This window comes from Saccostrea cucullata, unplaced genomic scaffold, assembly GCF_032062105.1.
Source record: "Saccostrea cucullata isolate Sc308-1 unplaced genomic scaffold, CSIRO_AGI_Scuc_v1 ctg9455, whole genome shotgun sequence".
Classification (NCBI taxonomy): Eukaryota; Metazoa; Mollusca; class Bivalvia; order Ostreida; family Ostreidae; genus Saccostrea; species Saccostrea cuccullata.
The window spans coordinates 7504-23708 of NW_026925638.1; the positions used below are offsets into that span (position 1 = coordinate 7504).

The following is a 16205-nucleotide window of genomic DNA, read 5'->3' on the forward strand; positions in this document are numbered from 1 at the left end:
TTGATTTCAAATTCAACACCAATTTGTCTGCTGAGTTCTGCAGTAAATGTAATGGTTTTGTGGTACATTTCGGTAAGTTATATAATATACTGTTCGCATAATCCAGGTGACTTATTACAAGAGACTGTACAAGCTGTTTACATGAATCGACGGTTAAGTATCGACAAATATATTTTATGTAATAAAGATTCGATGCAATTTTATTACATTTTTCACTAAAAAAATTTTCTAAAGCTTAAATGTTTATCCAAGTAACATCCTAGATATTTAATACACGGAAGTGCACTAACATTTGCACCAACCAAATTAATGGATTTGGTAGAAGACATTGATAACATTTGTTGACTTCCAAACAAGATAAATTCCGTTTTACTTGGGTTAAGTTTAAGTCTGTTATAAAACAATCTCCAAATTTTGTAATACGTAATGTTCGTCATCTTTGGCCTCTAAGTTAAAGTTGTCGTACTCAGTGGTCATCTGCATAGCCAAGTAGCGAGACTTCATAACCCTCGACGAAACTTGGTAATGTACTAGCATAAACTGTATAAAGAACTAGGCCATATACTACCTTGTGGTACAGAGAAATCCAACTGTCTAGGTTGTGATTTTGACGTATTTATATGAACTTCTGCTGTCCTAGAGGAAAGGTATGTTGAAAACCAATCAATCAAGTGCTGAATCTGATACCCTAAAATTGGTTTGTAAAACATTCCCGAGTATACTATGGTCGACAGTGTCAAAGGCAGCTGACAGATCTAATGCCACTAGAGTCATGAGAGTTGTAACGTGTTGTTTTTCCATTTTCCAAAGGATATCAGACACGAGTTTAAGAAGGGCAGTTTCCCTACTAACCCCCCTCCGGTACGCACTTTGGTAATCTGGTAGTATTGCAAAGGAATCCAAGAATTTTGTAAACTGATTTAAAGTACACTTTTCAACTATTTCGAAATAAAGCTTAAATTAAATTGCTCAAAGGTCGGTAATTTGTGAATATTGTCTCCAAGCCTTTCTTCTTCAACAGTGGTCTTATAATTGCCGTCTTCCACTCTTGTGCAAATATGCCAGATGTAAGGGATTTGTTAACTATTACGGTTATTGTTGGTAATAACACTTCAGCATTTTGTTTTACCAATTTTGATGGAATTGGGTCAATGGGGCATGCTGTTGCCTTAGCTTTCCTAATCACATGTAGAACATAGTTTTCAGAAACTACTTCAAAATCATTTAATAGCTCAGTACATCTCACTCCAAGATTTGGATCAAACTGTTCGAAATCATCCAAGGTTTTGCAAATGTTCAAGATTTTTTCCATGAAGAAATAAAGAACTTAAGTCATTATAGCTATTATCTCGTAGCTTGTTTTCGATAGCATAGGCCTAGCTAGGTTATCTTTTACGTTCCCCATCAAACCAAAGACCAATTTTTACATTTTGGATGCATCTTTGCCACATTCAACGATAGCGGAATATTGATATGTTTGGACCTGTTAAATCTTAAATGTTTCCTGTAAATCCGCTAAGCCAACCTAAACATGTTGTCGTTATCAATAGTCTTGCCATTTCTCCATTTCCTTTCAGCAGACCTACACCGTGCTTTAAGGAGATTTGAATCCTCTGTGAACCAGGGTAAAGTTGGTCGAATTGTAACTAACTTTTCTTTTTCTGGGGCGATTTATCTAAGATATTACACAGTTCGGAATTGCGAAACATTGCAAAGTCTTCGATATTTTGTTGTTCAATGGCATTCGCGTTAAATTTGTTTAGGTCCTGTATAAAGTCTGTAGGGTTTATATCTTTAATTTTCCAGACTTTCCTAGATTCTTTGGTGATCTTGGGCTTAGTAAAGACACAAAAGTATGTATAAAACTGTGATCGCTAATTTGATTGATTACTTATAAGATTGTAACATTTATATCCGTTTTACTACGGAGGTACAATAACATAGTAATGCTTCACAAAAAATAAACACCTATAAAATAAAAGACACATACGAGGGCTGTTCAATAAATAATGTCCTTAACTCTATGACATACACTAGAGCAATCGTATGTCATTAAGCTTTACATTCTCTTACGATTTAATCTTTAATGGATTGATAACAGTGAATGTGGCCACTTTTTGTCGCATAGTTTCATTAACTACTAACTATTTACGCTATGAGAAGGTGGAAAACAAGGCCTACTAGAGACACTGCATTAAAAATGAACTGTAAAGAATCAGTAAACTAGAGTGAAACTTTATTTAAGCTCCTGTAAAACTTGTTCAGAATCCCAAAGAAATATTTACTAAATTATGGTAAATTAACAGCAACCAATATCTTTTTTATAGACACATGGGCAAGTGGATTTCAATGGACATCAAAAATGGGTACCATCATTTGCGACTAGAAATTACAACAACCAATGTTCCTTCCTTCCTTGGAAAGTAAAGTGAAAGGAAGTTGCTAATGTTGGACCAACGTTGAGAAGGTTGTCATTGTAACATTGATCCAATGTTGGCCCAACGGTGTTCCCCCAACGCCAACCATACAACTTTTTGCCAATGTAGGCCCAACATAGTCATGCTATCTGGGTATACGTCACGAGCTCGAATCGTACTGTGGGATGTGGAGATCGGTCCTTCGATGACACCGTTTATAAGCCAGGTTCTGTGTCGCAGTGTATGCTGGGGCGAAAAAGAACCCTCACTGCTCAATGGCCGTAAGTGCGAGTACTAGTATAGAACAAAATTTGCAACTGGCGTCTCCATATTAGTGAAAAATTCTCAAAAGCGATGTTAAACGACAATCAATCAATCAAACTGTGCACAAGATCAATTTTAATCCTCTGTATTTTGATGTCTTGGCTATATTATGAAAAAAAGTCAAACGTTGCACCCTGAACAATTGCATAAGGTCAAGGTCATTAGGTCATTAGTGAACATTCATGTTCAAAATGACCTCTGACATGAGGTACATATATATTTTTATAACAGTAACTTAATCCGAAGGGTCGTATCACGTCGAGTCGACAGGCGCGGATCATCAGATCTTAATCTAACGAGACGCGAGGCGTCGAGTTTGATCTGATGATCCACGCTGTCAACGAGATGTGATGCGGCTTTTCGGATGCAGTTACAGTTATATTGATAAATTTATTATATCCCCCCTTATAACTAGCTAAATATAGCAAAATAAAACTTTAGAGATCAATTGTATAACATTTATCCATAAAACAAAGCATAATAACAAAGGAATTTAAACGCGCAAGAATTATAACGTCATGTTTCTGCGTACTACGTCATCTGTTTCAGAGAGTGGTGATATGGATTCAGAGAACCACATGTGGTGATCCGGAAAGTCGGATCACGACGTAACGTGATAGCATAAAATCAACAGTAAAATTGATTGATACACATTAGTTATATAATAAAAAAAATTGTTGGAGGTCAGAATCGACGGCAGAACTTTGTTGTGTAATATAAAATGAATATTTAAGAATGTATTTGCCATAAGTATTGATGAGGAGATTGAAAACCTATACATGCAAAAAACAAACAAACAAACAAACAACTATTTATTGTGAAAAAGAAACGTGCACTAATTTTTGACATTTCACTACTTTCGCTGTCTTTTTATTTTCATGAGAAATTCTTTGGTAAAGGAGAAGTCAGTGATGACGCAGTACTGGAAAATGTAATTGGAAAGTCTCTTGATTTAATTGATGTTAATTTGACTATAAACAAGCTCATTTAAATAAGGAAAGAAAGGAGTAGTTTTGTTGAGCAAATATGATGCGGATCAATGTTACATGAAGCAATCAGACTCAGATTATATTGAACAAGTAAACATGAAAGGGGAGAAAATACACTAATATTATATGTACCCTAGTGACAAGTCTATTGCTTAAACTGGTGAAGTTTATTTCACTGATTTGTTAACAATTTCATCGACTATCTATCACCATCAGGAGCTGTCTTTACACTCATCAGTGCAGATCAACTGACACCATCAGGAATCTGTCCGTCAATGGAAGGTGGACTACAGGTGAACTTGTTGAATGAGGAATTAGATGGTTTCAAATTAGAGTCACGCAGCAGACATCTGGCAAGACACATTACAATAACAGGTGATGTCATCAATGAGTATGAGTACCAGGAGGACGGTAACACCAAACTGTTTACATTGCCGTTCAGAGTCGCACAGAATAGAAACAGTTATTTCTGTGTTGTGAAACGTACAAGTGAAAACACAGGTGAGCTTGTGATTATGTCTTCCTCTGGTCACACCAAGTTCATCCGCAGTCGAAAAAATGTGACAGAGGACTTTTGGCCAGGTAATGCAGTATGTGACTCACTCTGTCACATCCTTTTTACTGACTCTAACAACAAACAGGTCAATCTTCTGGGTCTGACGGGGAGTTCCTGAAGTTCTTACTGCCAAAGAATGAAGTGAAATGTCCGTCTTAATTAATTATCACTATATTTAAGTCTACACTGTGGGTTAGATATAGGAAAGGACTTGTTAAAGTGTTCAGTACAAAATGAAAAGTCTGACTATGAGCTTTACTCCAAATGTTTTAGTGAGTGACTCCTATTGTAACATTTTGTTACCGGCCCACCTAACAACCAAATCTAGATAGCTTCAGATAAGATATAAAAAGTATACAAAGAAGTGGGAGAGAAAACATGAATATTATTTCTCCTCCACTAATGTGTGTGACTAATATTAGTGATATTTATTTTACCAACATTGATAACAATACCATCAGTTGTCTATCACCATGAGGATCTGTCTCTACGGTTATCAATGTAAACCCAATGGTACCAATAGAAATCTGCCAGTCAGTGGACGGTAGACTACTGGTCAACATAAGAGACTTGGAATCAGATCATTACAAATTATAGTCACACAGAAGACGTCTGGTGAGACACATCACAGTGACAGGTGATGTCATCTATGAGTATGAGTACCAGGTGGACGGTCAGACTAGACTGTTTACATTACCATACAGACTCACACAGAACAGTAACAGTGATATCTGTGTTGTGAACCATACAAGTGACAATAAAGGTGAATTAGTGATTATGTCTCCCTCTGATCGTTTGAAGTCTGTCTACTATTGACAGAACAAGACAAATGATTTTTGGACAGGTAATGCAGTATGTGACATATTTTGTAACATTCTTGTTAATGACATTAATCATGATAAATATATCCATCTGCTGAGTCCTGATGGGGAGTTTTTAGGTTCTTACAGACAGAAAATAAAGTGAACCGTTCAACGATAAATTCACTATACATGTACAAGTCCACATTGTGAGTTGGCTATGTTTGGACGTGTCATACTGTTCATTAAAAATTGTAAAATCTGACAATGAGCTAAAGTCTAGATGTCGTAGTGTGAAACATTCTTGTAACTGACACATATAAAATCATATCCATTTGCTGAGTCCTGCATGACAGGGGTTTTTTGAAGTTATTAATGACACAAAATAACGTATACCTTCCATTCAGAATTAGATTTTTACTGTATTAGTTGATACTGTAATAGGGATACAATAAGGGGCTTTTGTCATTGTTTTTCACTTCCAAGTTTGAGCTTGCATAATGTTACTACAAATCAAGACAACTGTCTTATTTGTTTTTACTAATTTTACACTAGACATAATCATGATCATATGATAAATTACATTTTTAAACCGTATATACACATGTATTTGCTTCATTTTAAGTACACTGTAATCAAAACATGTAGTTCACACTTTTGACTGATAATAAAAATAAATGAAATGAATAGAATAACCTTTAACAGCCCCTTTATAGGCTAAACATTGATCAAAATTTATTAGAAAAATTACGTCTTTTTCTTTCGATTAAGAAACTAAATTTCTAGGTTTTTGTTAAATGTTGTGAAATTTTTCATGTAAATTGACGTACTTGTACAACAAAGTTCGAAGATTCACAACGACATCTTTTCTTTGGTTTTCCGTCTGGCTACATGAGGACACATCTTGAGGCATAGTTTAAGTTAGGTATAACGATTTCTGCGAAATTTGTAACAGTGCAACTTTTTTTGCTGATTTATTGCTTAATAAAGTTAATTGATACCGATGTCATGGTCTCTTTTTTAAATGGTCGAAGCACACTTTTATTTAATTTTCTGTATATTAATTTATAGTCTGAATCTTGTGCAATATTCTAAAAACAGTTTATATGTACTAATAAGCTAGCCTATTTAGTTTTCAATTAGTAATACTAAATATAAAGCAGAAATAAATTTTGTGCAAGGTTAAGGTTAAATTAAATTGGTAAATAGGGTATTTTTTCCTAAATATTACATGTAATTACACTTAAATGAACAGTGTCTGTAGTTTGTATTTTGGTACCTATATGTAGCATTGCTTGTCGTCAAACTTAATTTCGCATTTATTTAGCTTTCATCAACATAAGATAAAAGTAAAGTGGTTTAATAAAAGTTATTTTAATAATTCACAATATTTTCCCTTTTATTTTGCATTACAACTATACTTGTAATTGATAACATAACGCATTTTTAAAATACATGTACATGTAAATTCAAAATATTGTGACATTTACATGTAAAGGTATCAAAATGTTATTGGCATTAATTTCCATACACATTTCAGTAGTCACACCATGTACATGTAAAAGGCTTAAGATGTGAAGCAGATTTTTACCAGATAATGCATTATACGTGTTTACATAAAAAAAATATAGGGAAACTTTTTAAAAAAGAAATAAAAAAAATATATAATGTCTAGATTAAAATTTCCAAGTTGTCTCTGGAGAAATTTTTTTAAAGGAGCCGAATTTTGACAAAGCAAATTTTAAATTTTGAAAAACAATTTTTTTAAGTGTATGTAGCTTTTTTGAAATATTTTCAAATATACTGAGATTTCATTGAGTCCTTGTTGCTATTTAAGAGTTTTCACTATATTTCAGAACTAATTAAATAATTTACGCAAAAGAAAGTTATAGATTTTAACTCAGGTTATAAGTAAGTTACCACATACTGTTGTACTCTAGATTATTCTTTATTGACAAGTTTTACAATATATACTGCATAATTCCCACTGTTTAATGAGAAATGCCGAAAAGCTAATTAATGCCTCATATATGTTTTATTCTTTTTTGTTTTATTTTTGTGATATCACAATGTTATCTGCCACATTCCTCATGTTTGACTGTAAATACATTATATTGGTGATTATTTATGCTGATTGTGATTTCATTGTAATCATATAAATATTTGAAATGTTGAATATTGAATATTGAAGGAATATGTCTATGATCATTTTGACAAAATTTGGTCACAACAGTTTAACTCCCCTTGTTTTAGGGTCCCACCCCTAGTTTTAGTACAAATGGTAGCACTTGGACCCCCCTTTGTCACAACAGTTTAATCGATCGAGATTCAGTATTTACTGTTCAGCAGGAAATTAAATCGCGGAGTTAAATTTCGCTATATTCGCGGAAAATGAAATTCCGCGAATTCAACATACAGTGAATAATTCTTAAAAAGTTTTATAAGGATAAATTGAAAATTTATTATTTTCTGTGATTAAATGTAGACTTTCTTTATAATTATGCGAGTGTCTGGGTCACAGACACGTAGTTGTTGCTGTTTTTAAAGCTTATTCATTATTTAATTAATTTCTATACTAACGATTAATTTTGCCATCTAGTAGACGTGCGATGTAATTATTTAATAAAACATGCTTGTTTAATTTCACCCTTGCGTATCACTCAGTCATTACCATTAATCAAGGCATTTACTTGGTAAACAGGGTAACGACAATTAATTAATTTCGATTATATGATTAAAAGTTCAACATTCTCACTACGGTATAATTTTTTTTTCTGATTTGGACCCGGAAATAAAAAAATTAAATGCATAGCATTATTTTGACTTTAAATCGGGATCAGTCCGGTGTTTCGTTATTATGCAATCGGGATCAAAATCTACACAATATATAGACTTTACTTTTCTGTCTCTTATGCGCAATATACATAACAGACTTTAATATTATATTACAGAGACGAGAAATAGCAGTTCACACAATATATACCCACAGAAAATGCTTGCAAGTATTGTTTAAGAAATTTATGGTTTTTCCTTTTTCGCGAATTCAAACTACCGCGATTTGCTGAAAGTTGAACAAATCGCGATCTTTTCCGACCGCGATTTTAACCTGCTATACAGTACTTTCGTCCACCATTGCTCATGTCCAACTACTTAGCTTTTTGGTGCTTTAATAATTATCTTACAAAACAAGTCACACCATTTAATAGGGCTTTTAACCTTTAGGGATAATACGTGGGAAAAATGATTTTTTATGCATTCTAAATAAAGGGATACATGAATACAAAGAAGATTTTTTAGGAAAATTACAGCATAGTTACATGTATAACATATTTATTTTTATTTCTTTCATATATTTTGTAAGATATTTGTCAAAAGACACATATTAATAACAGTTCGCAGGATTTCATAATTTTTTATTTTATTTTCAGCAACATGATATAAAGCTGAGAATTTAGAGTATTCCAAAATGGTTATTTAATAAATGGGATAGGGGTTACATTAAAAAATAGATTTTAAAAAAAAGTAATGAATTTAAACATACATGTATGTTTCTAAAAAAAACCCATACTCATAGGTGACCTGCTTTACTTTATTGTAGTGTTTTTTTCTCTCTGCACAGTTTACTAGCTTGTCTAGTCAGACTGTTCTTTCTGGTGCTTTTGTTTTAGATTGTAATGCATCAATAATTGTACTGTAGATATCTTTATTATGAACAATTTCTTGTGGGATGGATTTAGTGTTGGAAAGTCTGTATAATTATATAGACCATATGAAGTAGATCTATTGAATTAAATTTCATTCCCTTTACTAATATTTGCTATGCATTCAATGTACAGGCATCGATCTTGTCTTGTGTATGTTTATAAGTACTTTTTTGTATTTAAAAGTAAACATGTACATGTAAATACATTATATCAAGGACTATTGTAATTTTGAAAGGTTGTGTAATTGTAGAACTCCATAACAAAATACTATTGTCAGTAAAAGTTTTAGATGAGTAAGTCTTGTTCCTACAATGTTTTATACAGTTATTATTCTTGGTAGTGTCCTTAAAAATGCACTTGTCTATGTAATTAAATATGCCAGATACACTGATGTCAAAAATAAAAGGCACAAAGTTTTTTGTTTGTGGTTGTGATTTTTTTAGGAGTTACAGAGAGTGAATCAAATCTTACAAAGCTATACGGGAGGTAACTCTCATACCTCTTGCAGATCAACGTTGACAGAAAGCACTGTAGGCATCAATTTCCCATGCAGAGTTGTCGTTCGTTCCTCTCTCAGCCACTTGGACATGGACACAGACTACCAATTATTTTGCTATACATTCCTTTATAACATAGAAAAATATTTTTAAAAATTACACCGGCTCAACTTACCAGAAACTTGGCACAGAGTAAGACAATTTCAAGCCCAAAATTTTACCAAGTTCTCAGGAACATTCATAGTCTGCAAATTCTTTAATGGCCTCGCAAATAACCCCTACCCTGCTTTTTTCACTTTCTCTTCGAGGAAAGGGTAAATATGGGCCTCTTTACACCCTTCCTACTACGCACTTAAAAGCAAAATTTCCCATTATTATCATTTTTATAGTTTTTTTTCAGACCCTCTCCTTTTCACTTATGCCCAAAAATAACCCCATTCTACTCCATAAGCACCCCAAAGAATTTTAAGAAAAAACCTCTATTTTTAAACTGGAACTACTTGAGTGGTCAATGAAAAAGGGGTTAAGTTAGTAGTCTGTAATCACATAATGACAAGGAAAGTAACTCCTGTCTAACTCCTTTCAGACACACCAGATGCCATGATATTAGTGTAAAAAATTAAATGCACCAACTAAGTTTTAATGATTATGATATTTTTTTAGTTTGAGAGTGAATCAAATCTAACAGACATAAGACAGGTAGATAACTCTTGTCACACACAGTTGATGCATCGTGACAAGGAACGTTACTCCTGTCCTGGGTCCTTAACTGTCACAACACAGGTGTCAGATTAAATTTAAAGAAAGGATTAAGGTCCAGGACAATGTACTCGCCTGTAACCCTAAAATTTACATTTTCTTTACATCTTCCTCCTGGGGTAGATTTCCTACTTTGTTATAGTATCATTGTCGAAGCTCTTTGATAGGAAATCTGGATAAAAAATACCTGGTATTTATGTTTTGTAATTTTTGTACATTTTTCTTTGAATAATGAAAAAAAATTCTCATTTGATATTCTGTATGTTCATAACCCCTGTTAACACATGCTGATTTGTTGTCGAAAAACATGTAATGGTGCTAAAATTTTATATTTAGAATATATTTAAAAATTATCAGAAGATAAGGTACGTTGCGTACGTCCTTATGAGAGTCCTACAGGTGCACCTTTAAATATTAATGATTTGTGTCCCTGTGAATTGACTGAGACTTCCACAATGTATTGATTTTCTTTCAGTTTCTTTTTTAAACTTTGTTTTGATGATCGATATTTGATTGTGTGGACTTTCAAGCTGTTTTATCATTGCATGCTTTGTCTGTTTGAAACTTAAAGTCCATTGTTCTTGATAGCACATGACTACCGGGTTTTGGTAGGCAATAATTACTCAACAAATATGGCTGCCAGTAAACCAATATATCCACTGGGTTCTCCTCAAGAGCATATTGAAATGTGTAAAACCCATGATTTACCTATTGATATGTTATGTGAGGATTGTGATGAATTTATTTGTGCCAAGTGTGCCAAGACAGATCATAAGGAACATGATTGGAACACTCTACCCACGGCAGCTACCCAAAGGAGGAGAGGTTTACTTTCATTTCTGAAGAAGATCAAGGAAGAGGACCTGCCTGGGATTGATGAGAAATTAGGGAAGATCCCACAACAGATGACAGAAAATAAAGAACTGTGTGAAGCTGAGATTAAAAAGCTCCAGAATCATTATGATGAGATAATAACCAGAATGTCAGAAATCAGAGAAAAAAATGAGCAAAATTGAGAGATTATTTGAAAGAATGGAATGAAAAGTTGGATGTTGCTAATTCTGAGATAAACAGGAAGAAGAAAGAAATTGCAGAAATATTTTAGTTTATGGAGGAAAACAACAGCACCATGTCAGATAACGGTTTGATTGACAACCACAGAGAACTGACAAAATTGCTTTCTGGCCTGGATGTTGATATTAAGTGTAGTACACCGTCAATGAGATATAGTAAAGGAAACATCATTGAAGAGGAACTGGAGAAATTAGTTGGAAAATCTTTTGATTTAGATGACATCAGTTTAACTGAAATTAGCTCATTTGAGAAAGCAGTATCTTTTTTGAGGGCGTTATGTGAAGATAAATGTTACATTAAACAAATAATGTCAGATTACATTGAACTAGTAAATGAAAAAGGCGAGAGAAAACATAAATTTGATATTACTGCTAATGACATGTGTGTGACCGATACTGGTGAAGTTTATTTCACTGATTCTAGTAACAATTCTATCAGCTGTCTGTCATCATCAGGATCTGTGTCTACAGTCATCAGGACAGATCCACTGGATCCATTAGGAATCTGTCAGTCAGTGGATGGTGGACTACTGGTCACTTTGAGAGACAATGATTCAGATGAGTACAAATTAGAGCCACAAAGCAGACGTCTGGTGAGACACATCTCAGTGACAGGTGATGTCATCCATGAGTATGAGTACCAGGAGGACGGTCAGACCAGACTGTTTACAGAACCATTTAGAATCACACAGAACAGTTATAGTACTATCTGTGTTATGAACAGTACGAGTCTCAAAAAAGGCCATCTAGTGATTTTCTCTCCTTCTGGTCGTTTGAAGTGTATCTACAAAGGACAGAACCTGCCAAAGGACTTTTGGCCAGCTGATGTAGTATGTGACTCCCTCTGTAACATCCTTGTTATTGACATGAACAATATACAGATCAATCTGCTGAGTCCTAGTGGTGAATTTTTGAAGTTCTTACTGACAGACAATGAAGTGTACCATCCAACCAGATTAACACTATGCAAGTCTACATTGTGGGTGGGATATATAGAAGGACTTGTCAAAGTGTTTCAGTACTGAACGTAAAATATGAATTTGAGCTTTAGACCAGATATCGTAGTGTGTGACTCTCTCTAACATCCTCATTACAGACTCATTTATCAACCAGATCCACCTGCTGAGCCCTGACGGTGAAGTTTTTACTGACCGAGAATGAAGATGATCCTTCCATTTCACTGTGCTAATTTAGACTGTGGTAGGGATACAATAAAGGGCTTGTCACTTTGTTTCAGTGCCAAGTTTAAAATTTATGTATTATTGGAAATAAAGACAGCTGTTTTGATCATGTTTAGTAAGAACATGAAGTATAGAATACTAGTATTTTTTTTTGTTTTATATCAAATTTCAATTACCTACAAATAGTAATAAAAACATATTGTACTTATCATTTTTCACATAACTGTTTTGTTGAAAGGGTTAAAAAATATATATAATGTATGAATATAATAGATATTTGAATCCCTTAAATATATTATTACATTGATACAACTGGGATTTTTATATATTTTACCCCTCTCACGATCGAGTGAAATGCCATTTAGCGATTCATTAGGCTGGGTGGTAATTTTGGTAAAAGTGTGCTAAAATTTGAATCGCTAAAATATTCTGTTTTCTTCCTATTGTTCTTTTACAAAAAGGTGGAACTTTGTCTCTGCTAAAAAATTACGTCAAAACTATTGGCATACCGTTAGCCTCACAAAACGCCAAATTTTACATCAACCAAGAAAACTCACTATACGGTAAATTAAATATTCAAAAACAAAACGTTGATTTTTCTGTTTTATTACATTTTCTTTGAATTTACATTGTCTCTGTTTTTTTTTCTTAACACAGCATCATAGGCTGTGATGTATGAAGTGAGCAATTGAGAACTTGTAGTTGAGCAACTGTAAGACTGAAAAACAATGTAATGTTGATTTTAGCAATAAATTGGGGAATAAATTGGCAGGTGTAGTGTTTATCAGGGAGATTTAGTAACTATGTCTATCTTATGACTAGCCAGAAAGTGACCTCCTTTCACTTTGTGACTAATTTCACTTTGGTATCCTTTAACAATCTGATAGAATATCACTTTTATTTAAAGTAAGTCCATTTCATACAATGTTATTAAAAGTTTATAATCTTGGTAGTGTCTATTCAGAGGAAGAAATATTGGTATTGTTTGGTAGATCACAGCTGCTAGTATCAGGGTGGAACAGATAGCATTAACAGGCATTATTAAATCAGATTTTTTAAAAACTAAATGAATGAGTTTAACAAAATGTAAAGAATTGAAATACACAAACCTAAAGAAATCATGAACCAGTAAAATGTAGAATTGTTCTTAATATTGATTAAAAAAAGAACTGCATGTGTATGTTTACCCATTAAATGATTTTTGTCGCTGAGATCTATTTGATATTTATGGAGTGCATATTAACTCTTTACAACTTACTGGACTGTGACACAACATACACTTAATGTACACTTCATAGAAATATGACATTATTTTATAGCGCTGTACATGTCTCTCTTCAAATTTAGCGTAAATGATTATGACGTAATATTTTAAAAAAGATTATAACTTTTCTTATTATATGAGATTTTAGCAAGAATAAAATAGAATTGAATTGGCAGTAAATTAAAGATTAAATTACTTTTGAAAGCGCTCGAAAAATGCGTGATTGCGGGGAAAGGGTATATGCATGATTTCGCGTTAAAAATAGGAAATGGTATATGCGTTAAAATGCGTGACTGTGGGAAGGGGGTTAATGTTCATTCTGGTTTTATTGTTCTGGAAATTTAAAGCTACCTTGTCTTTTAATGAGAATTTGATAGTGTCCACCTTCAAGCTGTCTTACCATTCCATGTCATCAATTTGAATATAAGTTTAAAATCCATGTGCTTAATAGTGCATAGCTATTGTTTCCAGGTTATATTAGGTAGGCAACATTCAACAAACATGGCAGACAGTAAACAAAAATATCCACTTGGCTCACCTCAAGAACATATTAAAATGTGTGAAACTCATGAATTACCTATTGATGTTATATGTGAGGACTGCGATGGATTTATTTGTGGTAAGTGTGCCAAAACAGATCATAGAGTACACGAATGGAGCACTATACCCACGGCAGCCACCCAAAGGAGGAGAGGTTTGCTTAAATTTCTGAGGACGATTCAAGAAGAAAAATTGCCAGGGATTGATGTGAAACTAGTGAAGATGTCACAACAGATCATAGAAAATAAAGAAATCTGCGACGCTGAGATTAAAAAGCTTCAGAGGCATTATGATGAGATAATGACCAGGTTGAAAAATATGAAGGAACATAATGAAAAACAAATTAGAGACATTTTAACGAAAAGCAATGAAAAGTTAAAAGTTAAAAAATCTGAGTTAAACAAAAAGAAGAAAGAAATTGCAGAAATAGTTCAGTTCATGGAGGAAAATAACAGCAGATTGTCAGATTACGGCTTCATTGACAACCACAGAGAACTGATACAGCTGCTTTCTGGCCTGGATGATGATATGAGGGACTGTAAACATTCAGTGAGATACAGTAAAGGAGAAGTCAGTGATGAGGTACTGGAGAACTTAATTGGAAAGTCATTTAATTTTGATGATATCAGTTTGACTGAAACAAGTTTATTTAAATATGGAGAGAAAGCAGTAGTTTTGTTGAAGACATTATGTGAAGATCAGTGTTACATAAAACAATTTGAGTCACCTTACATTGAACAAGTAAATAACGAAGGAGAGAAAAAACATAAATATTATACCTCTACTAATGACATGTGTGTGACTGATACTGATGATGTTTATTTTGCCGATTTTAGTAACAATTCCATCAGCTGTCTGTCTCCATCAGGATCTGTCTCTACAGTCATCAGTACAGATCCATTGAAACCAATAGGAATCTGTCAGTCAGTGGACGGTGGACTACTGGTCATATTGGGAAAGAAGGAATCAGATCCGTACAAATTAAATTCACACAGCAGACGTCTGGTGAGACACATTACAGTGACTGGTGATGTCATCCATGAGTATGAATACCAGGAAGACGGTCACACCAGACTGTTTACAGTGCCATACAGAGTCACACAGAACAGTTACACTGATATATGTGTGGTGAACCGCACTAATCCCAATGAAGGTGAATTATTGATTGTGTCCATTTCTGGTCATATGATGTCAGTCTACCGTGGACAAAACTTGGCAGAGGCCTTTCGTCCAGGTAATGCAGTGTGTGACTCCTTCTGTAACATCCTTGTTACTGACATGAACAATATACAGATCCATCTACTTAGTCCTGATGGTGAATTTTTGAAGTTCTTACTGAACAAAGATGAAGTGCACCATCCAACCAGATTATCGATAAACAAGTCTTCGCTGTGGGTGGGATATAGGGAAGGAGTTGTTAAAGTGTTTAAATACAGAACGTAGTATATGACAATGAGCTTTAGTCCAAATGTCGTAGTGTCTGACTTTCTCTAACGTCATTGTTACAGACCGTTTGACAACCAAATTCATCTGCTGAGTCTTGACGGGGAGTTTTTAAAGTTTTTACGGACCGGGAATGAAGGGAACCTTCTAGTAAGATTTTCACTGTACTAGACTATACTGTGGTTTGGAATTATAAAGAGCTTGCCATTGTGTTTCAGTGCCGAGTGTAAACTTAATATATGTACATGTATATTGCATAAATGTTTTTTTTAATAAAGACGGCTATCTTACTAGTTTTACTAGTCTTCCTGTCTCACATTCTTATTTTTTTTAAGCATATTTCAATTAGTTTCAATTAGTCATTTGATGCTTTGTTTGCTTGTTGTTTATCGTTCTTTTCGAGATTTATTCACTCATATGGAGACGCCATCACTTGCCGATAGAGAGCTGTATTTTGACCTATACCTGATTTTTAGGTCCATTGAGCAGATACAGATCTCTTTCGAGCCCTAACCCAACTGCGACACGGGACTTCAGTTTATATGCTCTCATCCGAAGGACCGGTTTCTACATCCAACAGTGGGATACGAACCCGCGACGTAAGGATTAACTCTTTACTTCACGACTCTAGAGCTGACGTTCTAACCACTGCGCCACA

At 34.0% G+C, this 16205-nt stretch overlaps 2 protein-coding genes across 2 annotated transcripts; both read left to right on the forward strand.

The window, feature by feature from the left end:
• The first annotated feature begins 11154 nt into the window (after positions 1-11154).
• LOC134269408 (uncharacterized) lies at positions 11155-12144 on the forward strand. The gene has a single exon (XM_062751597.1). It carries the CDS (start codon positions 11155-11157, stop codon positions 12142-12144), a length of 990 nt encoding a protein of 329 aa, XP_062607581.1.
• A 1921-nt stretch (positions 12145-14065) lies between these two features.
• LOC134269409 (uncharacterized) lies at positions 14066-15547 on the forward strand. The gene is made up of 2 exons (XM_062751598.1): positions 14066-14412; positions 14563-15547. The coding sequence occupies exons 1-2, from the start codon at positions 14066-14068 to the stop codon at positions 15545-15547; spliced, it is 1332 nt and encodes a 443-aa protein (XP_062607582.1).
• The last annotated feature ends 658 nt before the right edge of the window (positions 15548-16205 follow it).